General features: G+C 40.5%; 1 protein-coding gene across 1 annotated transcript in view; it reads right to left on the bottom strand.

Moving 5' to 3' along the window:
* Positions 1 to 14,292, bottom strand: part of LOC139394402 (voltage-dependent T-type calcium channel subunit alpha-1I-like) — a gene marked incomplete at its 3' end in the record, with an annotated part of 94,148 nt that extends 79,856 nt beyond the window's left edge. The window contains exon 1 of the mRNA XM_071142458.1: positions 13,961 to 14,292. Within this exon, the coding sequence (XP_070998559.1) occupies positions 13,961 to 14,292 (332 nt within the window). The remainder of the gene's footprint in view (positions 1 to 13,960) is intronic.
* Between the last annotated feature and the right edge of the window lie 5,708 nt (positions 14,293 to 20,000).

Below are 20,000 nucleotides of genomic sequence, written 5' to 3'. Positions count from 1 at the left end.
ATTCTAAATATATACAGATACATTCTAAATATATACAGTTACATTCTAAATATATACAGGTACATTCTAAATATATACAGATACATTCTAAATATATACAGATACATTCTAAATATATACAGGTACATTCTAAATATATACAGGTACATTCTAAATATATACAGGTACATTCTAAATATATACAGATACATTCTAAATATATACAGGTACATTCTAAATATATACAGGTACATTCTAAATATATACAGGTACATTCTAAATATATACAGGTACATTCTAAATATATACAGGTACATTCTAAATATATACAGATACATTCTAAATATATACAGATACATTCTAAATATATACAGGTACATTCTACATATATACAGGTACATTCTAAATATATACAGGTACATTCTAAATATGTACAGATACATTCTAAATATATACAGATACATTCTAAATATATACAGGTACATTCTAAATATATACAGATACATTCTAAATACATTCAGGTACATTCTAAATATATACAGATACATTCTAAATACATTCAGGTACATTCTAAATATATACAGGTACATTCTAAATATATACAGGTACATTCTAAATATATACAGGTACATTCTAAATAAATACAGGTACATTCTAAATATATACAGATACATTCTAAATATATACAGGTACATTCTAAATATATACAGGTACATTCTAAATATATACAGGTACATTCTAAATATATACAGGTACATTCTAAATATATACAGGTACATTCTAAATATATACAGGTACATTCTAAATATATACAGGTACATTCTAAATATATACAGGTGCATTCTAAATATATACAGACACATTCTAAATATATACAGGTACATTCTAAATATATACAGGTACATTCTAAATATATACAGATACATTCTAAATATATACAGGTACATTCTAAATATATACAGATACATTCTAAATACATTCAGGTACATTCTAAATATATACAGATACATTCTAAATACATTCAGGTACATTCTAAATACATTCAGGTACATTCTAAATATATACAGGTACATTCTAAATACATACAGGTACATTCTAAATATATACAGGTACATTCTAAATATATACAGGTACATTCCAAATATATACAGGTACATTCCAAATATATACAGGTACATTTTAAATATATACAGGTACATTCTAAATATATACAGGTACAATCTACATATATACAGATACATTCTAAATACATACAGGTACATTCTAAATATATACAGGTACATTCTAAATATATACAGGTACATTCCAAATATATACAGGTACATTCCAAATATATACAGGTACATTCTAAATATATACAGGTACATTCTAAATATATACAGGTACATTCTACATATATACAGATACATTCTAAATACATACAGGTACATTCTAAATACATACAGGTACATTCTAAATATATACAGGTACATTCTAAATATATACAGATACATTCTAAATATATACAGGTACATTCTAAATACATACAGGTACATTCTAAATATATACAGGTACATTCTAAATATATACAGGTACATTCTAAATATATACAGGTACATTCTAAATATATACAGGTACATTCTAAATATATACAGGTACATTCTAAATATATACAGGTACATTCTAAATATATACAGACACATTCTAAATATATACAGGTACATTCTAAATATATACAGGTACATTCTAAATATATACAGATACATTCTAAATATATACAGGTACATTCTAAATATATACAGATACATTCTAAATACATTCAGGTACATTCTAAATATATACAGATACATTCTAAATACATTCAGGTACATTCTAAATACATTCAGGTACATTCTAAATATATACAGGTACATTCTAAATACATACAGGTACATTCTAAATATATACAGGTACATTCTAAATATATACAGGTACATTCCAAATATATACAGGTACATTCCAAATATATATAGGTACATTCTAAATATATACAGGTACATTCTAAATATATACAGGTACAATCTACATATATACAGATACATTCTAAATACATACAGGTACATTCTAAATATATACAGGTACATTCTAAATATATACAGGTACATTCCAAATATATACAGGTACATTCCAAATATATACAGGTACATTCTAAATATATACAGGTACATTCTAAATATATACAGGTACATTCTACATATATACAGATACATTCTAAATACATACAGGTACATTCTAAATATATACAGGTACATTCTAAATATATACAGATACATTCTAAATATATACAGATACATTCTAAATACATACAGGTACATTCTAAATATATACAGGTACATTCTAAATACATACAGGTACATTCTAAATACATACAGGTACATTCTAAATATATACAGGCACATTCTAAATATATACAGGTACATTCTAAATATATACAGGTACATTCTAAATATATACAGGTACATTCTAAATATATACAGGTACATTCTAAATATATACAGGTAAATTCTAAATATATACAGGTACATTCAAAATATATACAGGTACATTCAAAATATATACAGGTACATTCAAAATATATACAGGTACATTCTAAATATATACAGGTACATTCTAAATATATACAGGTACATTCTAAATATATACAGATACATTCTAAATATATACAGGTACATTCTAAATATATACAGGTACATTCTAAATATATACAGGTACATTCTAAATATATACAGGTACATTCTAAATATATACAGGTACATTCTAAATATATACAGGTACATTCTAAATATATACAGACACATTCTAAATATATACAGGTACATTCTAAATATATATTTTATTTTTTTATTTTTTTATTTTACCTTTATTTAACCAGGCAAGTCAGTTAAGAACAAATTCTTATTTTCAATGACGGCCTGGGAACAGTGGGTTAACTGCCTGTTCAGGGGCAGAACGACAGATTTGTACCTTGTCAGCTCGGGGGTTTGAACTTGCAACCTTCCGGTTACTAGTCCAACGCTCTAACCACTAGGCTACCCTGCCGCCCTATACAGGTACATTCTAAATATATACAGATACATTCTAAATATATACAGGTACATTCTAAATATATACAGGTACATTCTAAATATATACAGGTACATTCTAAATATATACAGGTACATTCTAAATATATACAGGTACATTCTAAATATATACAGGTACATTCTAAATATATACAGGTACATTCTAAATATATACAGATACATTCTAAATACATACAGGTACATTCTAAATATATACAGGTACATTCTAAATATATACAGGTACATTCTAAATATATACAGATACATTCTAAATATATACAGGTACATTCTAAATATATACAGGTACATTCTAAATATATACAGATACATTCTAAATACATACAGGTACATTCTAAATATATACAGGTACATTCCAAAGCTTGTAGGATAGGTTCAGGGCTGGGAATCTTTGAGAACATAACTCAATGTCTGCGTCCCAAATTGAACCCTGTCCCCTATGTCGTGTGCTGCTATTAACAAGAGCCCTATGGGCCCTAGGAAAATGTAGAGCTGTATAAAGAAAACAGGGTGCGATTTGAGCAGCTGTCTTTGAGTACAGAACTCAATGGGTGGTCATCCTTCCTCTATGTGGAATAGAAACATGAAAGGTATTCCGTTTGAACGCGCTTCACAAACAATCCCATTCCCTCTCTCCATCCCTCTCTCTATCCCCTCTCCATCCCTCTCTCTATCCCCTCTCCATCCCTCTCTCCATCCCTCTCTCCATCCCTCTCTCCATCCCCTCTCCATCCCTCTCTCCATCCCTCTCTCCATCCCTCTCTCCATCCCTCTCTCCATCCCTCTCTCCATCCCCTCTCCATCCCTCTCTCCATCCCTCTCTCCATCCCTCTCTCTATCCTCTCTCTATCCCTCTCTCCATCCCTCTCTCCATCCCTCTCTCCATCCCCTCTCCATCCCTCTCTCCATCCCTCTCTCTATCCCCTCTCCATCCCTCTCTCCATCCCTCTCTACATCCCTCTCTCCATCCCTCTCTACCTGATCCCCTGTTTTCCCCAGGAGTCACATCCTGACATCAATTTCCTCTACTCCACGTATCATATCTTTCTCCCCCTCTCTCTCTCCTTCTTCCTCTCGCCCTCTTTCTCTCATTCTCCCTCTTCCACTCTCTCTCTCCTCCCTCCCCCCCTCTCTCTTTCTCTCTCTCTTGTCTACTTCACGCAGCCCTGTCTCAATATAGCAGACAGACAGAGGATGAGACAGAGGATGGTCCAGAGGGAGGGAGGGAGGGAGGGAGGGAGGGAGGGAGGGAGGGAGGGAGGGAGGGAGGGAGGGAGGGAGGGAGGGAGGGAAGGAGGGAGGGAGGGAGGGAGGGGGATGAATAGAGAGAGGAAAAGAGAAAGATGAGGAAGTGAGGAAGACTGAGGGAGAGGGATGGTTGAGGGATGGTTGAGGGTGGGTGCAGGATGATTGAGAGAGCAGGGAGAGGGAGGTCAGACAGATAAGGAGGGAGAGAGGAAGGTCAGACAGATAAAGAGGGAGAGGGTTGAACGAAGGAGAAGCAAAGATAGAGAGGAGAAAGAATAATGTGGGGGAGCACGAAGACATTCGTATAACCATTAGTATAGAGAAATACAGAGAGAAGAGAGGAGAGAGGAAAATAGAGAAGAGAGAGAAAGAGGAGAGACAGAGGGAGAGAAATAGAGAGGGAGCGAGAGAGAGAGAGAGACTTCCTAACCAAATGTATGACCTTATTAGAGACACATATTTCCCTCAGATTACACAGACCCACAAAGAATTTTGATAAAGTCCCATATGTACTGGGTGAAATATCACAGTGTGCCATCAGAGCAGCAAGATGTGTGACCTGTTACCACAAGAAAAGGTCAACCAGTGAAGAACAAACACCATTGTAAATACCACCTTTGTACTCTAACTATCATTACAACACTGTAAATATAGTAGAGGTAATATGACATTTAAAATGTCTCTATTATTTTGGAACTTGTCTGAGTGTAATGTTTACTGTTCACTATTTATTGTTTATTTCACTTTTGTTTATCTATTTCACTTGCTTTGGCAATGTAAACATATGTTGCCAATAAAGCCCCTTGAATTGAAATGTAATTGAATTCACAGAGAGAGAGAAAGAAAGACAGAGAAAGAGAGGAGAGAGAAAGAGAGGTGAGAGAAAGAGAGGAGAGAGAAAGAAAGACAGAGAAAGAGAGGAGAGATAAAGAGAGGCGAGAGAAAGAGAGGAGAGAGAAAGAAAGACAGAGAAAGAGAGGAGAGAGAAAGAGAGGAGAGAGAAAGAGAGGAGAGAGAAAGTGAGGAGAGAGAAAGAGAGGAGAGAGAAAGTGAGGATAGAGAAAGAGAGGAGAGAGAAAGAGAGGAGAGAGAAAGAGAACGTGATAGAGAGAGAGAACAAGAAAGTATATTCAGGTCAACAGTAACTGAGCATCTCTCTAGCTGCTACGCCACAGTGGTTTCCTGTGTGTGTGTGTCATAAGTCTCCTCGAGCAGAGATGCCCTTCAAAAGCAAACAGTTCTACCTCCATGTACACATCACATCAGTCATACAGAGTGGATTTACTGTAGTGAAACAGCACAGACCCACTGAGGGATATGTACAGCACACCGTCTCTTCTTCTATACTCTGCATACTGGAAACACAGCCTTCCATTTACTATACATACCGTAGTCACACACACAGACATAGTCGCAGGTGGCATGTGTGTGTGATTCTGGATGTCTTTTAGACTGAATATGCATCTCTACAGTTTCCACACACACACTCTCTCTCTCTCTCTCTCTCTCCTCACCTCACTCTGGACAGGACATTTTTGATTGAATAATAAAGTGAATTGAGGGGACGCATGGCCACACACACGCACACACGCACACACACGCACACACACGCACACACGCACACACACGCACGCACGCACGCGCACGCATGCACGCACACACGCACACACACACACACACACACACACACACACACACACACACACACACACACACACACACACACACACACACACACACACACACACACACACATACAGAGATAAAATGAGGGTGTGTTGGTTTAGATTGGTCATGGATTCAAAGCTATCAATATGTCATCTCACTCCTATCACGTTTGGTTGGGGTAGCAGACGCATGGAACCAGATTGGCTTTGTGGGGTGGGATCCGTGTGTGTGTGGAGGGAGGTAATTCGTGCCTGCCTGCCTGCCCGTCCATCCTGCTGTCTTTCTGCATGTGTCTATCGCTTTTTCCCCCTTTCCTTCCCTCTAACCAATCTCTTTCTCTCCCCTCTCTCTCTCTCCCCCCCTCTCCCACTCTATCTCTCTCCCCCTCTCTCCCTCTCCCTCCCCCCTCTCTCCCCCTCTCTCTCTCCCCCTCTCTCTCTCTCCCCCCCTATCCCTCTCTATCTCTCCCCCCTCTCTCCCTCTCTCTCCCCCCTCTCTCGACCTCTCTCTCTCCCCCTCTCTATCTCTCTCCCCCTGTCTCTCTCTCTCTACCCCCTCCCTCTCTCTACCCCCCCTCCCTCCCTCTCTCTACCCCCTCCCTCTCTCCCCCTCCCTCTCTCTCCCCCTCCCTCTCTCTACCCCCTCCCTCCCTCTCTCTCCCCCTCTCTCTCTCTCCCTCCCTCCCTCTCTCTAAGACACAGGTGCTCTGTTGTCTGGAGAACAGTGTAAAACAGAGCTTTAGCCCGTCTTCATCCCTCCCTCCCCACTGGTTTCAATAGAACATCTCCATGGAGATTCATTCTCAGCTGTGGATGAGTACTGAGCACTGTTTAACACAGTTCACAGGTCTATGCTGTCACTGCACCGTGTTTTATAACCACAGACAATTGGTTAGTCCAGCAGAAATAGGGAACATTTTTATATTTGAGAGTATAACATTTCGAGGGGAAATCTGCATTGGGAATAATAACAAAGCAGATCCCCGTCACCATTTAGGTAAAAAGCTGGGGGATGGGCCTGGAGAAATGTAACCCCTCTCAGAGTCAGAGACAGAGCTATGGAGGGACTGACCAGCCATGACATCACCATGGTACTTTAATCACAGGTTGAGGCTATATGGTGTTTCATTTACTTTGTTTACAAACATTGGAGCAAAATAAGGTTATCTTTGCTTCCTGATGGGGTACAAAAGATGAACTAAGCTCATGGGTCATTTACAGGTTATGTTCTTCAAGAATCAATCATTCCTTTACAAGTTATGGTCTTCAAGAGTCAATGAGTACATATCATTCATTTCTAAGTCCCCCTCTGAATGTAGCAGCTGCAGATGAGCCCTTCAAGGAGCAGCTTCAGGTGACTTCTATATCTTTTCCTTTCTCTCTCTGTCTCTTAGAAAGGAAGCGTCAACTCTCCAGGAGGACACACACTGTTCTAAACACACACACACACACACACACACACACACACACACACACACACACACACACACACACACACACACTGTTCCTAACACACCAACACACACTGTTCTAAACACACACACACACACACAAATACACACTGCGCCTCAATGTCACTATGCAGAGAAAAGCATTCTCTCTGCTTCACACAACACCAGCAGAGCAGAGAACAGAGAGAGAGAGGGAACTTTTCTTTCTTTTTTCATTCTCTCCAGTTTCTCTCTTGGCTGTGAGGCAGTTCTGACATTTAGGAAGTAGTGTTCACTGGAGAAAGGCAATCTATTGAAGAAAGGTGTTGTTTAGGATAGAGGGAGGGAGGGAGGGAGGGAGGGAGGGAGGGAGGGAGGGAGGGAGGGAGGGAGGAGAGGGAGGGGGGAGAGGGAGGGAGGGAGAGAGGGGGAGGGAGGGAGGGAGGGAGGGAGGGGGGGGGGGGAGGGAGGGAGGGAGGGAGGGAGGGAGGGAGGGAGGGAGGAGAGGGAGGGGGGGAGAGGGAGGGAGGGAGTGGGAGAGAGGGGGGAGGGAGGGAGGGATGGAGGGGGGGAGAGGGAGGGAGGGAGGGAGGGAGGGAGGGAGGGAAGGAGGGAGGGAGGGAGGGACTATAAAGAGAGAGGGATAATGCCCTGTCTACAGTTGTACATCAGCTTTCCTTTCTTTTAGCTATCTCTCTCTTCTCTCTCTCTCCCTCTCTCTTCTCTCTCTCTCTCTTTCTTTAAGATGCTTTACAGGCACTTCTGTGGTGTGATTGGACCCTATAAAACCCCAAGCTGATATCAGTGGAGGGAAGAGACTGCAGTCCCACTGATCACTATGAAGACCTGCTGTAGCTAAGTCTTCCTGGACATCTGTGGTCGAACCTTCCCTTGGTCTGGCACAGCCTGTTAGTTATATCGCCGTCCACCCACCGCCTTGACTTCAGTCATTAAATCCAATGTGTGGGGCCAATCACAGTCATGTCCCCCGAGACACTGATTAAGACACAATAACATGATCATGTGGATGTCCTCAATGTGTCCAAACCCACAAACAATTTCATTTAACCAATCAATCCAGAGTGTTGCTCCATCAGCCACGGCTCTTACAGCGCACTGACTCGTACACACACACACACACACACACCCATGCATGCACACACGTGCACACACACACCCACGCATGCACACACAATGTGTGGCGAGTAGTACTTGATGGATGGAGGACTACTGAAGTGACAAAGAGACCCAGTAAATGTCATTTCATTTTGTTTCATTAAAGGAATTTGTCAAAAATCATTTGACACACACACAGATTCTCCCTCTCTCTCTTAGCAAACAGTCGCCGTCTGGCATATCCCTAGAGAAAACACCTCCTTTCTCAAGTACACACTGTACCATTTGAGCTTTACTTTACTGCACAACAAGACTAACAACCACTGAGAACAGAGAGAACAGAGGAGAAACTCCTTTCTCCCGGGGTGTCGGAAATGTCAGAAAATCATTTTCAATTAGGAACTGATGAATAGTGTGCGCAAGAAGCAACAAAATCTTCAGCAGGGGACAGAAATGAACGTAACATCCGTCCAACGCTGTTGCACCACTAAATGACACAGCCACGGAGGCAGAAGTAGAAAGAACCAGAATGTTGAAAAAGAGAGAGAGAGAGAGGGAGAGGTACACAGAGAGAGAGAGAGAGAGAGAGAGAGAGAGAGAGAGAGGTACAGAGAGAGAGAGAGGTACAGAGAGAGAGAGAGAGAGAGAGAGAGAGAGAGAGAGAGAGAGAGAGAGAGAGAGAGATACACAGAGAGGTACAAACAGAGAGAGAGAGGTACACAGAGAGGTACACAGAGAGACAGAGAGGCAGAAGAGGGGGAAGTGTTTTGCTTGCCTTCTTAACTTGGTTCATATCTTGTTAGTTTATCTTTCTTGGTTTCTTTTGTTAATTACATGCCTCTCTTTATATCTTCTTCCTGTCCCATCTGTTATCCTCCACAAACCCACTAGTGTACTAAATAGTACGCTGAAAAACAGTGTTATAGTATGTGGCTTTTCTAAAATACTACTCTGAATGCGTCTCTGTCCCCTGCAGTATCTCTCCATCTCACTATGTCTCTGTCCCCTGCAGTATCTCTCCCTCTCTCACTATGTCTCTGTCCCCTGCAGTATCTCTCCCTCTCACTATGTCTCTGTCCCCTGCAGTATCTCTCCCTCTCTCACTATGTCTCTGTCCCCTGCAGTATCTCTCCCTCTCTCACTATGTCTCTGTCCCCTGCAGTATCTCTCCCTCTCTCACTATGTCTCTGTCCCCTGCAGTATCTCTCCATCTCACTATGTCTCTGTCCCCTGCAGTATCTCTCCCTCTCTCACTATGTCTCTGTCCCCTGCAGTATCTCTCCCTCTCACTATGTCTCTGTCCCCTGCAGTATCTCTCCCTCTCTCACTATGTCTCTGTCCCCTGCAGTATCTCTCCCTCTCTCACTATGTCTCTGTCCCCTGCAGTATCTCTCCCTCTCTCACTATGTCTCTGTGGGAGAGGGGTAAGTTCAGCCAAAATGGTAAGTTGAGCCACTCATGTTTTTAGGAAACCATACACACAATTAATAATTGAACGTACCCTGTCTCGTAGGTCAACTTACCCCATACCCAGGCTAAGTTGTGCCAACCTATGATTTGAATTCTGCTTATTTCCAGGGATACACCACATCCTGAAATACATGTTAGAAAGAATACTACATTTCACTTGATGGAATGATGCAGAATGTAAACTCTCAACTTACCCCACTCTCCCCTACACTATACTAAACTATCTTTTCTTTCTCCTTCCCTCGCTCCCTCTGTCTGTCCCTTTAGGCCTACTAGAAATACACCCAGTTGGATCAGTGCCCATTCAGTTCCTTTTACTAACTCCTGGCGTGCATCCCAAATGACACCCTATTCCCTATATAGTTCTCTGGTCAAAAGTAGTGCACTATGTAGGGAATAGGGTGCCATTTGAACTGGCCCTTATCCACATCCATATACTGTGTGTGTGTGTGTGTGTGTGTGTGTGTGTGTGTGTGTTGGAATAGACCTGTTCTGTATGAGGGAACAAGCAGAGGTATCAACAGCTCTGGGCTTGTGAACAGATAACACAGAGAGAGAGAGAATACAGGTCTCTTCCTTGTTTTGCTCTGTGTGGGACTCAGCAGCACTGGGTTTATCAGGAAAGTGACACACACCTACATCGACACAAACACACAAACAAACACACACACACACACACCTTGGTAAAAATACAATTCCTCCCAATACTCACACACATATTCCCACCCAAGCACAAACTCAAACACATGCTCTCTCCCAGACATTGGACAAGATAACACTTAGTGTTCCCACTAACTGCAGCCTTCACATTCAACACTCCACATTATGTTCACACTAACTGCAGCCTTCACATTCAACACTCCACATTATGTTCACACTAACTGCAGCCTTCACATTCAACACTCCACATTATGTTCCCACTAACTGCAGCCTTCACATTCAACACTCCACATTATGTTCACACTAACTGCAGCCTTCACATTCAACACTCCACATTATGTTCACACTAACTGCAGCCTTCACATTCAACACTCCACATTATGTTCCCACTAACTGCAGCCTTCACATTCAACACTCCACATTATGTTCCCACTAACTGCAGCCTTCACATTCAACACTCCACATTATGTTCCCACTAACTGCAGCCTTCACATTCAACACTCCACATTATGTTCACACTAACTGCAGCCTTCACATTCAACACTCCACATTATGTTCACACTAACTGCAGCCTTCACATTCAACACTCCACATTATGTTCCCACTAACTGCAGCCTTCACATTCAACACTCCACATTATGTTCCCACTAACTGCAGCCTTCACATTCAACACTCCACATTATGTTCACACTAACTGCAGCCTTCACATTCAACACTCCACATTATGTTCCCACTAACTGCAGCCTTCACATTCAACACTCCACATTATGTTCACACTAACTGCAGCCTTCACATTCAACACTCCACATTATGTTCACACTAACTGCAGCCTTCACATTCAACACTCTACATAATGTTCACACTTACTGCAGCCTTCACATTCAACACTCTACATTATGTTCACACTAACTGCAGCCTTCACATTCAACACGCTACATTATGTTCACACTAACTGCAGCCTTCACATTCAACACGCTACATTATGTTCACACTAACTGCAGCCTTCACATTCAACACTCCACATTATGTTCCCACTAACTGCAGCCTTCACATTCAACACTCCACATTATGTTCCCACTAACTGCAGCCTTCACATTCAACACTCCACATTATGTTCACACTAACTGCAGCCTTCACATTCAACACTCTACATAATGTTCACACTTACTGCAGCCTTCACATTCAACACTCTACATTATGTTCCCACTAACTGCAGCCTTCACATTCAACACGCTACATTATGTTCACACTAACTGCAGCCTTCACATTCAACACTCTACATAATGTTCACACTTACTGCAGCCTTCACATTCAACACTCCACATTATGTTCACACTAACTGCAGCCTTCACATTCAACACTCTACATAATGTTCACACTTACTGCAGCCTTCACATTCAACACTCTACATTATGTTCCCACTAACTGCAGCCTTCACATTCAACACGCTACATTATGTTCACACTAACTGCAGCCTTCACATTCAACACTCTACATAATGTTCACACTTACTGCAGCCTTCACATTCAACACGCTACATTATGTTCACACTAACTGCAGCCTTCACATTCAACACTCTACCTAATGTTCACACTAACTGCAGCCTTCACATTCAACACTCCACATAATGTTCACAAAAACTGCACAAGAACTGGAAAGAGACCATACAGTGCATTCAGGAAGTATTCAGACGCCTTGACTTTTCCAACATTTTGTTACGTAACAGCTGTATTCTGAAATAGATTAAATCGTTTTTTCCCCCTTATCAATCTACACATAATCTAATGACAAAGCCCCCAAATAATGTTTTAGAAAACAAAGTATTCAGACCCTCAGGACTTTGTTGAAGCACCTGTGGCAGCGATTAAAGCTTTGAGTCTTCTTGGGTATGATGCTACAAGCTTGGCACACCTGTATTTGGGGAGTTTCTCCCATTCTTCTCTGCAGATCCTCTCAAGCTCTGTCAGGTTGGATGGGGAGCATCACTGCACAGCTATTTTCAGGTCTCTCCCGAGATGCTCGATCGGGTTCAAGTCCGGTCTCTGGCTGGGCCACTCAAGGACATTCAGAGACTTGTCCCGACGCCACACCTGTGTTGTCTTGGCTTTGTGCTTAGGGTCGTTGTCCTGTTGGAAGGTGAACCTTCACCCCCAGTCTGAGGTCATGAGCGCTCTTGAGCAGGTTTTCAACAAGGATCTCTCTGTACTTTGCTCAGTTGATCTTTGCCTCAATCCTGTCTAGTCTCCCAGGCCCTGCCGCTGAAAAACATCCCCACAGCATGATGCTACCACCACCATGCTTCACCGTAGGGATGGTGCCAGGTTTACTCCAGATGTGACGATTGGCATTCAGACCAAAGAGTTCAATCTTGGTTTCATCAAACCAGAGAATCTTGTTTCTGATGGTCTGCGTTTTTTAGGTGCCTTTTAGCAAACTCCAAGCGAGCTTTTATGTGCCTTTTACTGAGGAGTGGCTTCCGTCTGGCCACTCTACCATGAAGGCCTGATTGGTGGAGTGCTGCAGAGATGGAACTCTGGAGCCCTGTCAGAGACATTTATTTTTGTTTTTCATTTTTTATAAATTTGCAAAAATGTCTAAAAACCTGTTTTGGCTTTGTCATTATGTGGTAGTGTGTGCAGATTGATGAGGAAACATGTAATTTAATCCATTTTAGACTAAGGCTATAAGGTGACAAAACTTGGAAGAAGGGAAGGGGTCTGAATACATTCCAAATGCACTGTATACAGACACATAGGAACGCACTGTAATTCACTGTAATTCACTGTAATTCACAGTAATAGCAGTCCTTTGTGAAAGTGACCCTGGATAAACACACACAGACAGATACACAGACACAGAGTCACCCGGGATAAATGCACAAGATTACACAGCTGACTGCTTAGATTCTGTCACCGATCCAGCCCAATTCACCCTGGGTAATCTAGCACCCCTGTCGTCCCTCACACACACTCTCAGCGTGTGTGTGTGTGTGTGTGTGTGTGTTTCCCTATCTCAGCATATCTGCCTGCTATGGAGTACAACTGTATGCATGGGCCAGTTTTATGTTACTCTGGACCTCCTGTTACTGTTACACAGACACACTGATACCGTTCTCACCTGCTGGTGACAGATGAGAGGTGAGAGGTCATAGGTCATAGTGTTAAAGGATATGGGCCTGACGTGGCACGTATACACCAGCTCCACACACTTATACCGTACTTACACACAGTAGATTCAAAGCAAGTTGAAGGGTAAGGGGTTAGAGGTCAGAGGTCATAGAGGTAAAGGATATGGGCTGGACACGGCACGTATACACCAGCTCCTGGGGAACGTGGTCTGCTTGAGACAGAAGAAGATGACAGGAGCCAGCTCAGGATACGGAACTATTAAGGTGCTGATGTCACTGCTCGCATCATCATCATCATTATTGTCACCGTTGCACTCCTCCTCTTCTTCCATCACTCGTTCTTCTAGGATCGATCCCTCCATCCTCCGCTCCATCCGCCGCTCTTCCTCCTCCTCCTCTTCCTCGAGGGAGGAGCCATGGCGGGGGAGGGGCATGTCGTCGTCCCTGACGATGGAGACGGCCACCGTTGCTCCGGGACCCTCCTCCTTGGTCGTCATGGCAGCAGGGCGGTCTGAGGTAGAGGGAAGGGAGGAGAGAGAGGAAGGGGAGACAGAGGTGAAAGAGGTGAGGTGAAGAAGTGGAGAACAGGATCAACATGTCCTTTATGAGTTACTAATGTACAGCACAAATTCTGAGTTTATGTCCCAGATATACATTAAGGTAGGGGTTCAATATTACTACTGTACAGTGCTGACAAATTCATGATGCTGAACAGACTGTGTAGGGAGATTATGAGGGCCAGACATTAGTAATCGACATAGACACAATGATTCACAGTGTGTCTTCTAACACACACACACACACTTCAGAATATATAGATCAGGGTTACTCAACTCTTACCCTACGAGGTCTGGAGTCTGCTGGTTTCTGTTCTACCTGATAATTAATTGTACACCCCTGGTGTCCCTGACTAGAGGGGAACGATGGAAAAACGCAGTGGAACTGGTCTCAAGGTCCAGGGTTGAGTTTGAGGGATATAGAGCATGATGACATGTGATTGGACATACATCACAAATCACCTGACACATTAAGGACATGTCGTCAGTCACATGACAGCGGACTGAGGGACAGTCAGGGTTGTGTGTGCGTGTGGCTGTGAAACACCATGCCAGGAGGTGTGGTTTGTTGAGATGTAAGGCAAATGTCCTGATAGGGACACAATAAGAATTGTTATTATTATTAGTATTAGTAGTATTATCGTATTTATTATTAGTAGTAGTATTAGTAGTATTATTGTAATTATTATTATTAGTGGTATTATTGTAATTATTATTATTAGTGGTATTATTGTAATTATTCTTATTAGCTGTAGTATTAGTAGTATTATCGTATTTATTATTAGTAGTAGTATTATTGTTGCAATTATTACTATTATTCGTAGTATTAGTAGTATTGTCGTAATTATTATTAGTAGTAGCATTAGTAGTATTGTTGCAATTATTATTATTAGTAGTAGTATTAGTAGTATTATGTAATTATTATTATTGTTATTAGTATGTGTAGTATTATTGTAATTATTATTATTATTATTGGTGGTATTATTGTAATTATTATTATTAGTGGTATTATTGTAATTATTATTATTACTGGTATTATTGTAATTAGTATTATTATTATTATTATGATTAGTGGTATTATTGTAATTATTCTTATTAGCTGTAGTATTAGTTGTATTATTGTAATTATTATTATTAGTAGTATTAGTAGTAGCATTGTAATTATTATTATTTAGTGGTATTAGTAGTATTATTGTAATTACTATTATTCGTAGTATTAACCGTATTATTGTAATTATTATTATTTGTAGTATTAGTAGTGTTATTGTGATTATTATCATTGTTATTAGTAGTAGTATTGTAATTATTATTATTATTATTATTATTATTATTATTTATTGGTGTTAGTGGTATTATTGCAATTGTTATTATTATTAGCATTAGTAGTATTATTGTAATTGTTATTATTGTTATTAGTAGTAGTAGTATTGTAATTATTATTATTATTATTATTATTATTATTGTTATTATTATTTATTGGTGTTAGTGGTATTATTGTAATTGTTATTATTATTAGCATTAGTAGTATTATTGTAATTGTTATTATTGTTATTAGTAGTAGTAGTATTGTAATTATTATTATTATTATTATTATTATTGCAATTATTATTGATAGTAGTATTAGTAGTAGTATTGTAATTTTTATTATTCGTGGTATTAACAGTATTATTGTAATTATTATTATTCGTAGCATTAGTAGTATTATTGTAATTATTATTATTATTGTAATTATTACTGTTATTATTATTGGTAGTATTATAGTAAGTATTATTATTGGTAGTAGTAGTATTATTGTAATTATTATTATTATTAGTAGTAGTAGTATTGTGAGTATTACTATTCGTGGTATTGGTAGTAGTATTGTAATTATTAGTATTATTGGTATGTATTATTGTAACTATTAGTATTATTAGTATGTATTATTGTAATTATTAGTATTATTAGTATGTATTATTGTAATTATTAGTATTATTAGTATGCATTGTTGTAATTATTATTATTATTATTAGTAGTATTATTGTAATTATTAGTATTATTAGTATGTATTATTGTAATTATTAGTATTATTAGTATGTATTATTGTAATTATTAGTATTATTAGTATGTATTATTGTAATTATTAGTATTATTAGTATATATTATGGTAATTATCATTATTATTATTGTATTTATTATTATTATAATTTTATTATTATTATTATACACTGAGTGTACAAAACATTAGGAACATGCTCTTTCCATGACAGACTGACCAGATGAATCCAGGGGAAAGCTATGATCCCTTATTGATGTCACCTGTTAAATCCACATCAACCAATGTAGATGAAGGGGAGGAGACAGGTTAAAGAAGGATGTTTAAGACGGGGCTCTATACAGGGAGTATCAGTACCAGATCAATGATGGAGCTCTATACAGGGAGTACCAGTACCAGATCAATGATGGAGCTCTATACAGGGAGTACCAGTACCAGATCACTGAAGGAGCTCTATACAGGGAGAATCAGTACCAAAATAATGATGGAGCTCTATACAGGGAGTACCAGATCAATGATGGAGCTCTATACAGGGAGTATCAGTACCAGATCAATGATGGAGCTCTATACAGGGAGTATCAGTACCAGATCAATGATGGAGCTCTATACAGGGAGTATCAGTACCAGATCACTGATGGAGCTCTATACAGGGAGTATCAGTACCAGATCAATGATGGAGCTCTATACAGGGAGTACCAGATCACTGATGGAGCTCTATACAGGAAGTATCAGTACCAGATCAATGATGGAGCTCTATACAGGGAGTATCAGTACCAGATCAACGATGGAGCTCTATACAGGGAGTACCAGATCAATGATGGAGCTCTATACAGGGAGTATCAGTACCAGATCACTGATGGAGCTCTATACAGGGAGTATCAGTACCAGATCAATGATGGAGCTCTGTACAGGGAGTACCAGATCACTGATGGAGCTCTATACAGGGAGTATCAGTACCAGATCAATGATGGAGCTCTATACAGGGAGTATCAGTACCAGATCAATGATGGAACTCTATACAGGGAGTACCAGAACCAGATCACTGATGGAGCTCTATACAGGGAGTATCAGTACCAGATCAATGATGGAGCTCTATACAGGGAGTACCAGTACCAGATCAATGATGGAGCTCTATACAGGGAGTACCAGTACCAGATCACTGAAGGAGCTCTATACAGGGAGAATCAGTACCAAAATAATGATGGAGCTCTATACAGGGAGTACCAGATCAATGATGGAGCTCTATATAGGGAGTATCAGTACCAGATCAATGATGAAGCTCTATACAGGGAGTATCAGTACCAGATCAACGATGGAGCTCTATACAGGGAGTACCAGATCAATGATGGAGCTCTATACAGGGAGTATCAGTACCAGATCAATCATAGAGCTCTATACAGGGAGTACCAGATCACTGATGAAGCTCTATACAGGAAGTATCAGTACCAGATCAATGATGGAGCTCTATACAGTGAGTACCATATCACCGATGGAGCTCTATACAGGGAGTATCAGTACCAGATCAATGATGGAGCTCTATACAGGGAGTATCAGTACCAGATCAATGATGGAGCTCTATACAGGGAGTATCAGTACCAGATCACTGATGGAGCTCTATACAGGGAGTATCAGTACCAGATCAATGATGGAGCTCTATACAGGGAGTACCAGTACCAGATCACTGATGGAGCTCTATACAGGGAGTATCAGTACCAGATCAATGATGGAGCTCTATACAGGGAGTATCAGTACCAGATCACTGATGGAGCTCTATACAGGGAGTATCAGTACCAGATCAATGATGGAGCTCTATACAGGGAGTACCAGTACCAGATCAATGATGGAGCTCTATACAGGGAATATCAGTACCAGATCACTGATGGAGCTCTATACAGGGAGTATCAGTACCAGATCACTGATGGAGCTCTATACAGGGAGTATCAGTACCAGATCACTGATGGAGCTCTATACAGGGAGTATCAGTACCAGATCAATGATGGAGCTCTATACAGGGAGTACCAGTACCAGATCAATGATGGAGATCTATACAGGGAGTATCAGTAGCAGATCACTGATGGAGATCTATACAGGGAGTACCAGTACCAGATCACTGTGCAGAGGTACCAGGTATTTGAGGTAGATATGTACATGAAAGCAGGTAAAGTGACCAGGCTAGAAAATAATACGAGTAAAACAAAGAACAGGGCAGCAGCAAATTATGAGTATAAAAGTGTGTGTGTGTGATTGTGTGTTTGTGTAATGTATATGCATGTGTGTTTGTGTTGTGTCGGTATGTGTGTGTGTGTGTGTTATGTGTGTGTGTGTGAGTATGTAGTGTATGTGAATGTGGGAGTTTTGTGTGGGAGTGTCAATGTAGTGTGTGTGAGTGAGTGTGCATATGGTGTGTATTTATAGTCTAGTGAGTGTGCGTATGGTCAATGCAAGATACAGTGTGTGCCGATCGTTTGGCTACCATTAATTGGCTACTTAGCAATCTGGCTATTTAGCAGTCTTATGGCTTGGGGGAAGAGGCTGTCTCGGAGCCAGTTGGTCCTAGAGCCGATGCTCTGTTACTGTTTGCCGGATGGTAGCGGAATGAACAGCCTATGGCTTGGAAGACTGGAGACTTTGGCAATTTTCCGGGCCTTCCTGTGACACCGCCTGATTTAGAGGTCTTGGATGGCAGGGAGCTAGGCGGTGTAGTTGCCGTACCAAGCAGCTGATGCAGCCAGTCAAGATGCTCTCGATGGTGCAGCTGTTTGAGGATCTGATGGTCCATGCCAGATCTTTTCAGCCTCCTGAGGGGGAAGGGGCGCTGCCGTGCCCTCTTCACGGCTATGCGGTTGTGTGTGGACCATGTTAAGTCGTTAGTGATGTGAACGCCAAGGAATTTAAAACTCTCGACCTGCTCCCCAACAGCCCCATCAATGTGGATGGGGGCGACCTCCGCCCTCTTTCTCCTATAGTTCACTATCAGCTCCTTGGTTTTTCTGACGTGGAAGGAGAGGTTGTTGTCCAGGCACCACACTGCTAAGTCTCTGACCTCCTCCCTGTAGTCTGACTCATCGCTGTCGATAATCAGGCCTACAGCACTGTTGTGTCGTCATGCTTGGCCTCGCAGCTGTGGGTGAACAGGTGGACTCCAATCAAGTTGTAGAAACATCTCAAGGATGATCAATGGAAACAGGATGCACCTGAGCTCAATTTCGAGTCTCATAGCAAAGGTTCTAAATACTTATGGAAATAAGGTATTTTTTTTGCTTTGTCATTATGGGGTATTGTTTGTAGATTCATGAGGAAAAAAAGGTATTTCATCTATTTTAGAATAAGGCTGTAACATAACAAAATGTGGAAAAGGGGAAGGGGTCTGAATACTTTCAGAATGCACTGTATACACTAAAGCAGAGCTCTCCAACCCTGTCCCTGGAAAGCTACCGTCCTGTATGTTCCTGCACTCGTAGAAAAAAGGGTTCCAAAAGGGTTCTTCGACTGTCCTCATAAGATAACCCTTTTTGGTTCCAGATAGAACCCTTTTGAGTTCCATGTAGAACCCACAGTGGAAAGGGTCCTACATGGAATCCAAAATGCATTCTACCTGGAACCAAAACGGGTTCTT

Source organism: Oncorhynchus clarkii, unplaced genomic scaffold, assembly GCF_045791955.1.
Source record: "Oncorhynchus clarkii lewisi isolate Uvic-CL-2024 unplaced genomic scaffold, UVic_Ocla_1.0 unplaced_contig_12241_pilon_pilon, whole genome shotgun sequence".
Classification (NCBI taxonomy): Eukaryota; Metazoa; Chordata; class Actinopteri; order Salmoniformes; family Salmonidae; genus Oncorhynchus; species Oncorhynchus clarkii.
Note: the sequence above shows the minus strand (reverse complement) of the source record. Positions and strands in the feature narration are given on the sequence as shown.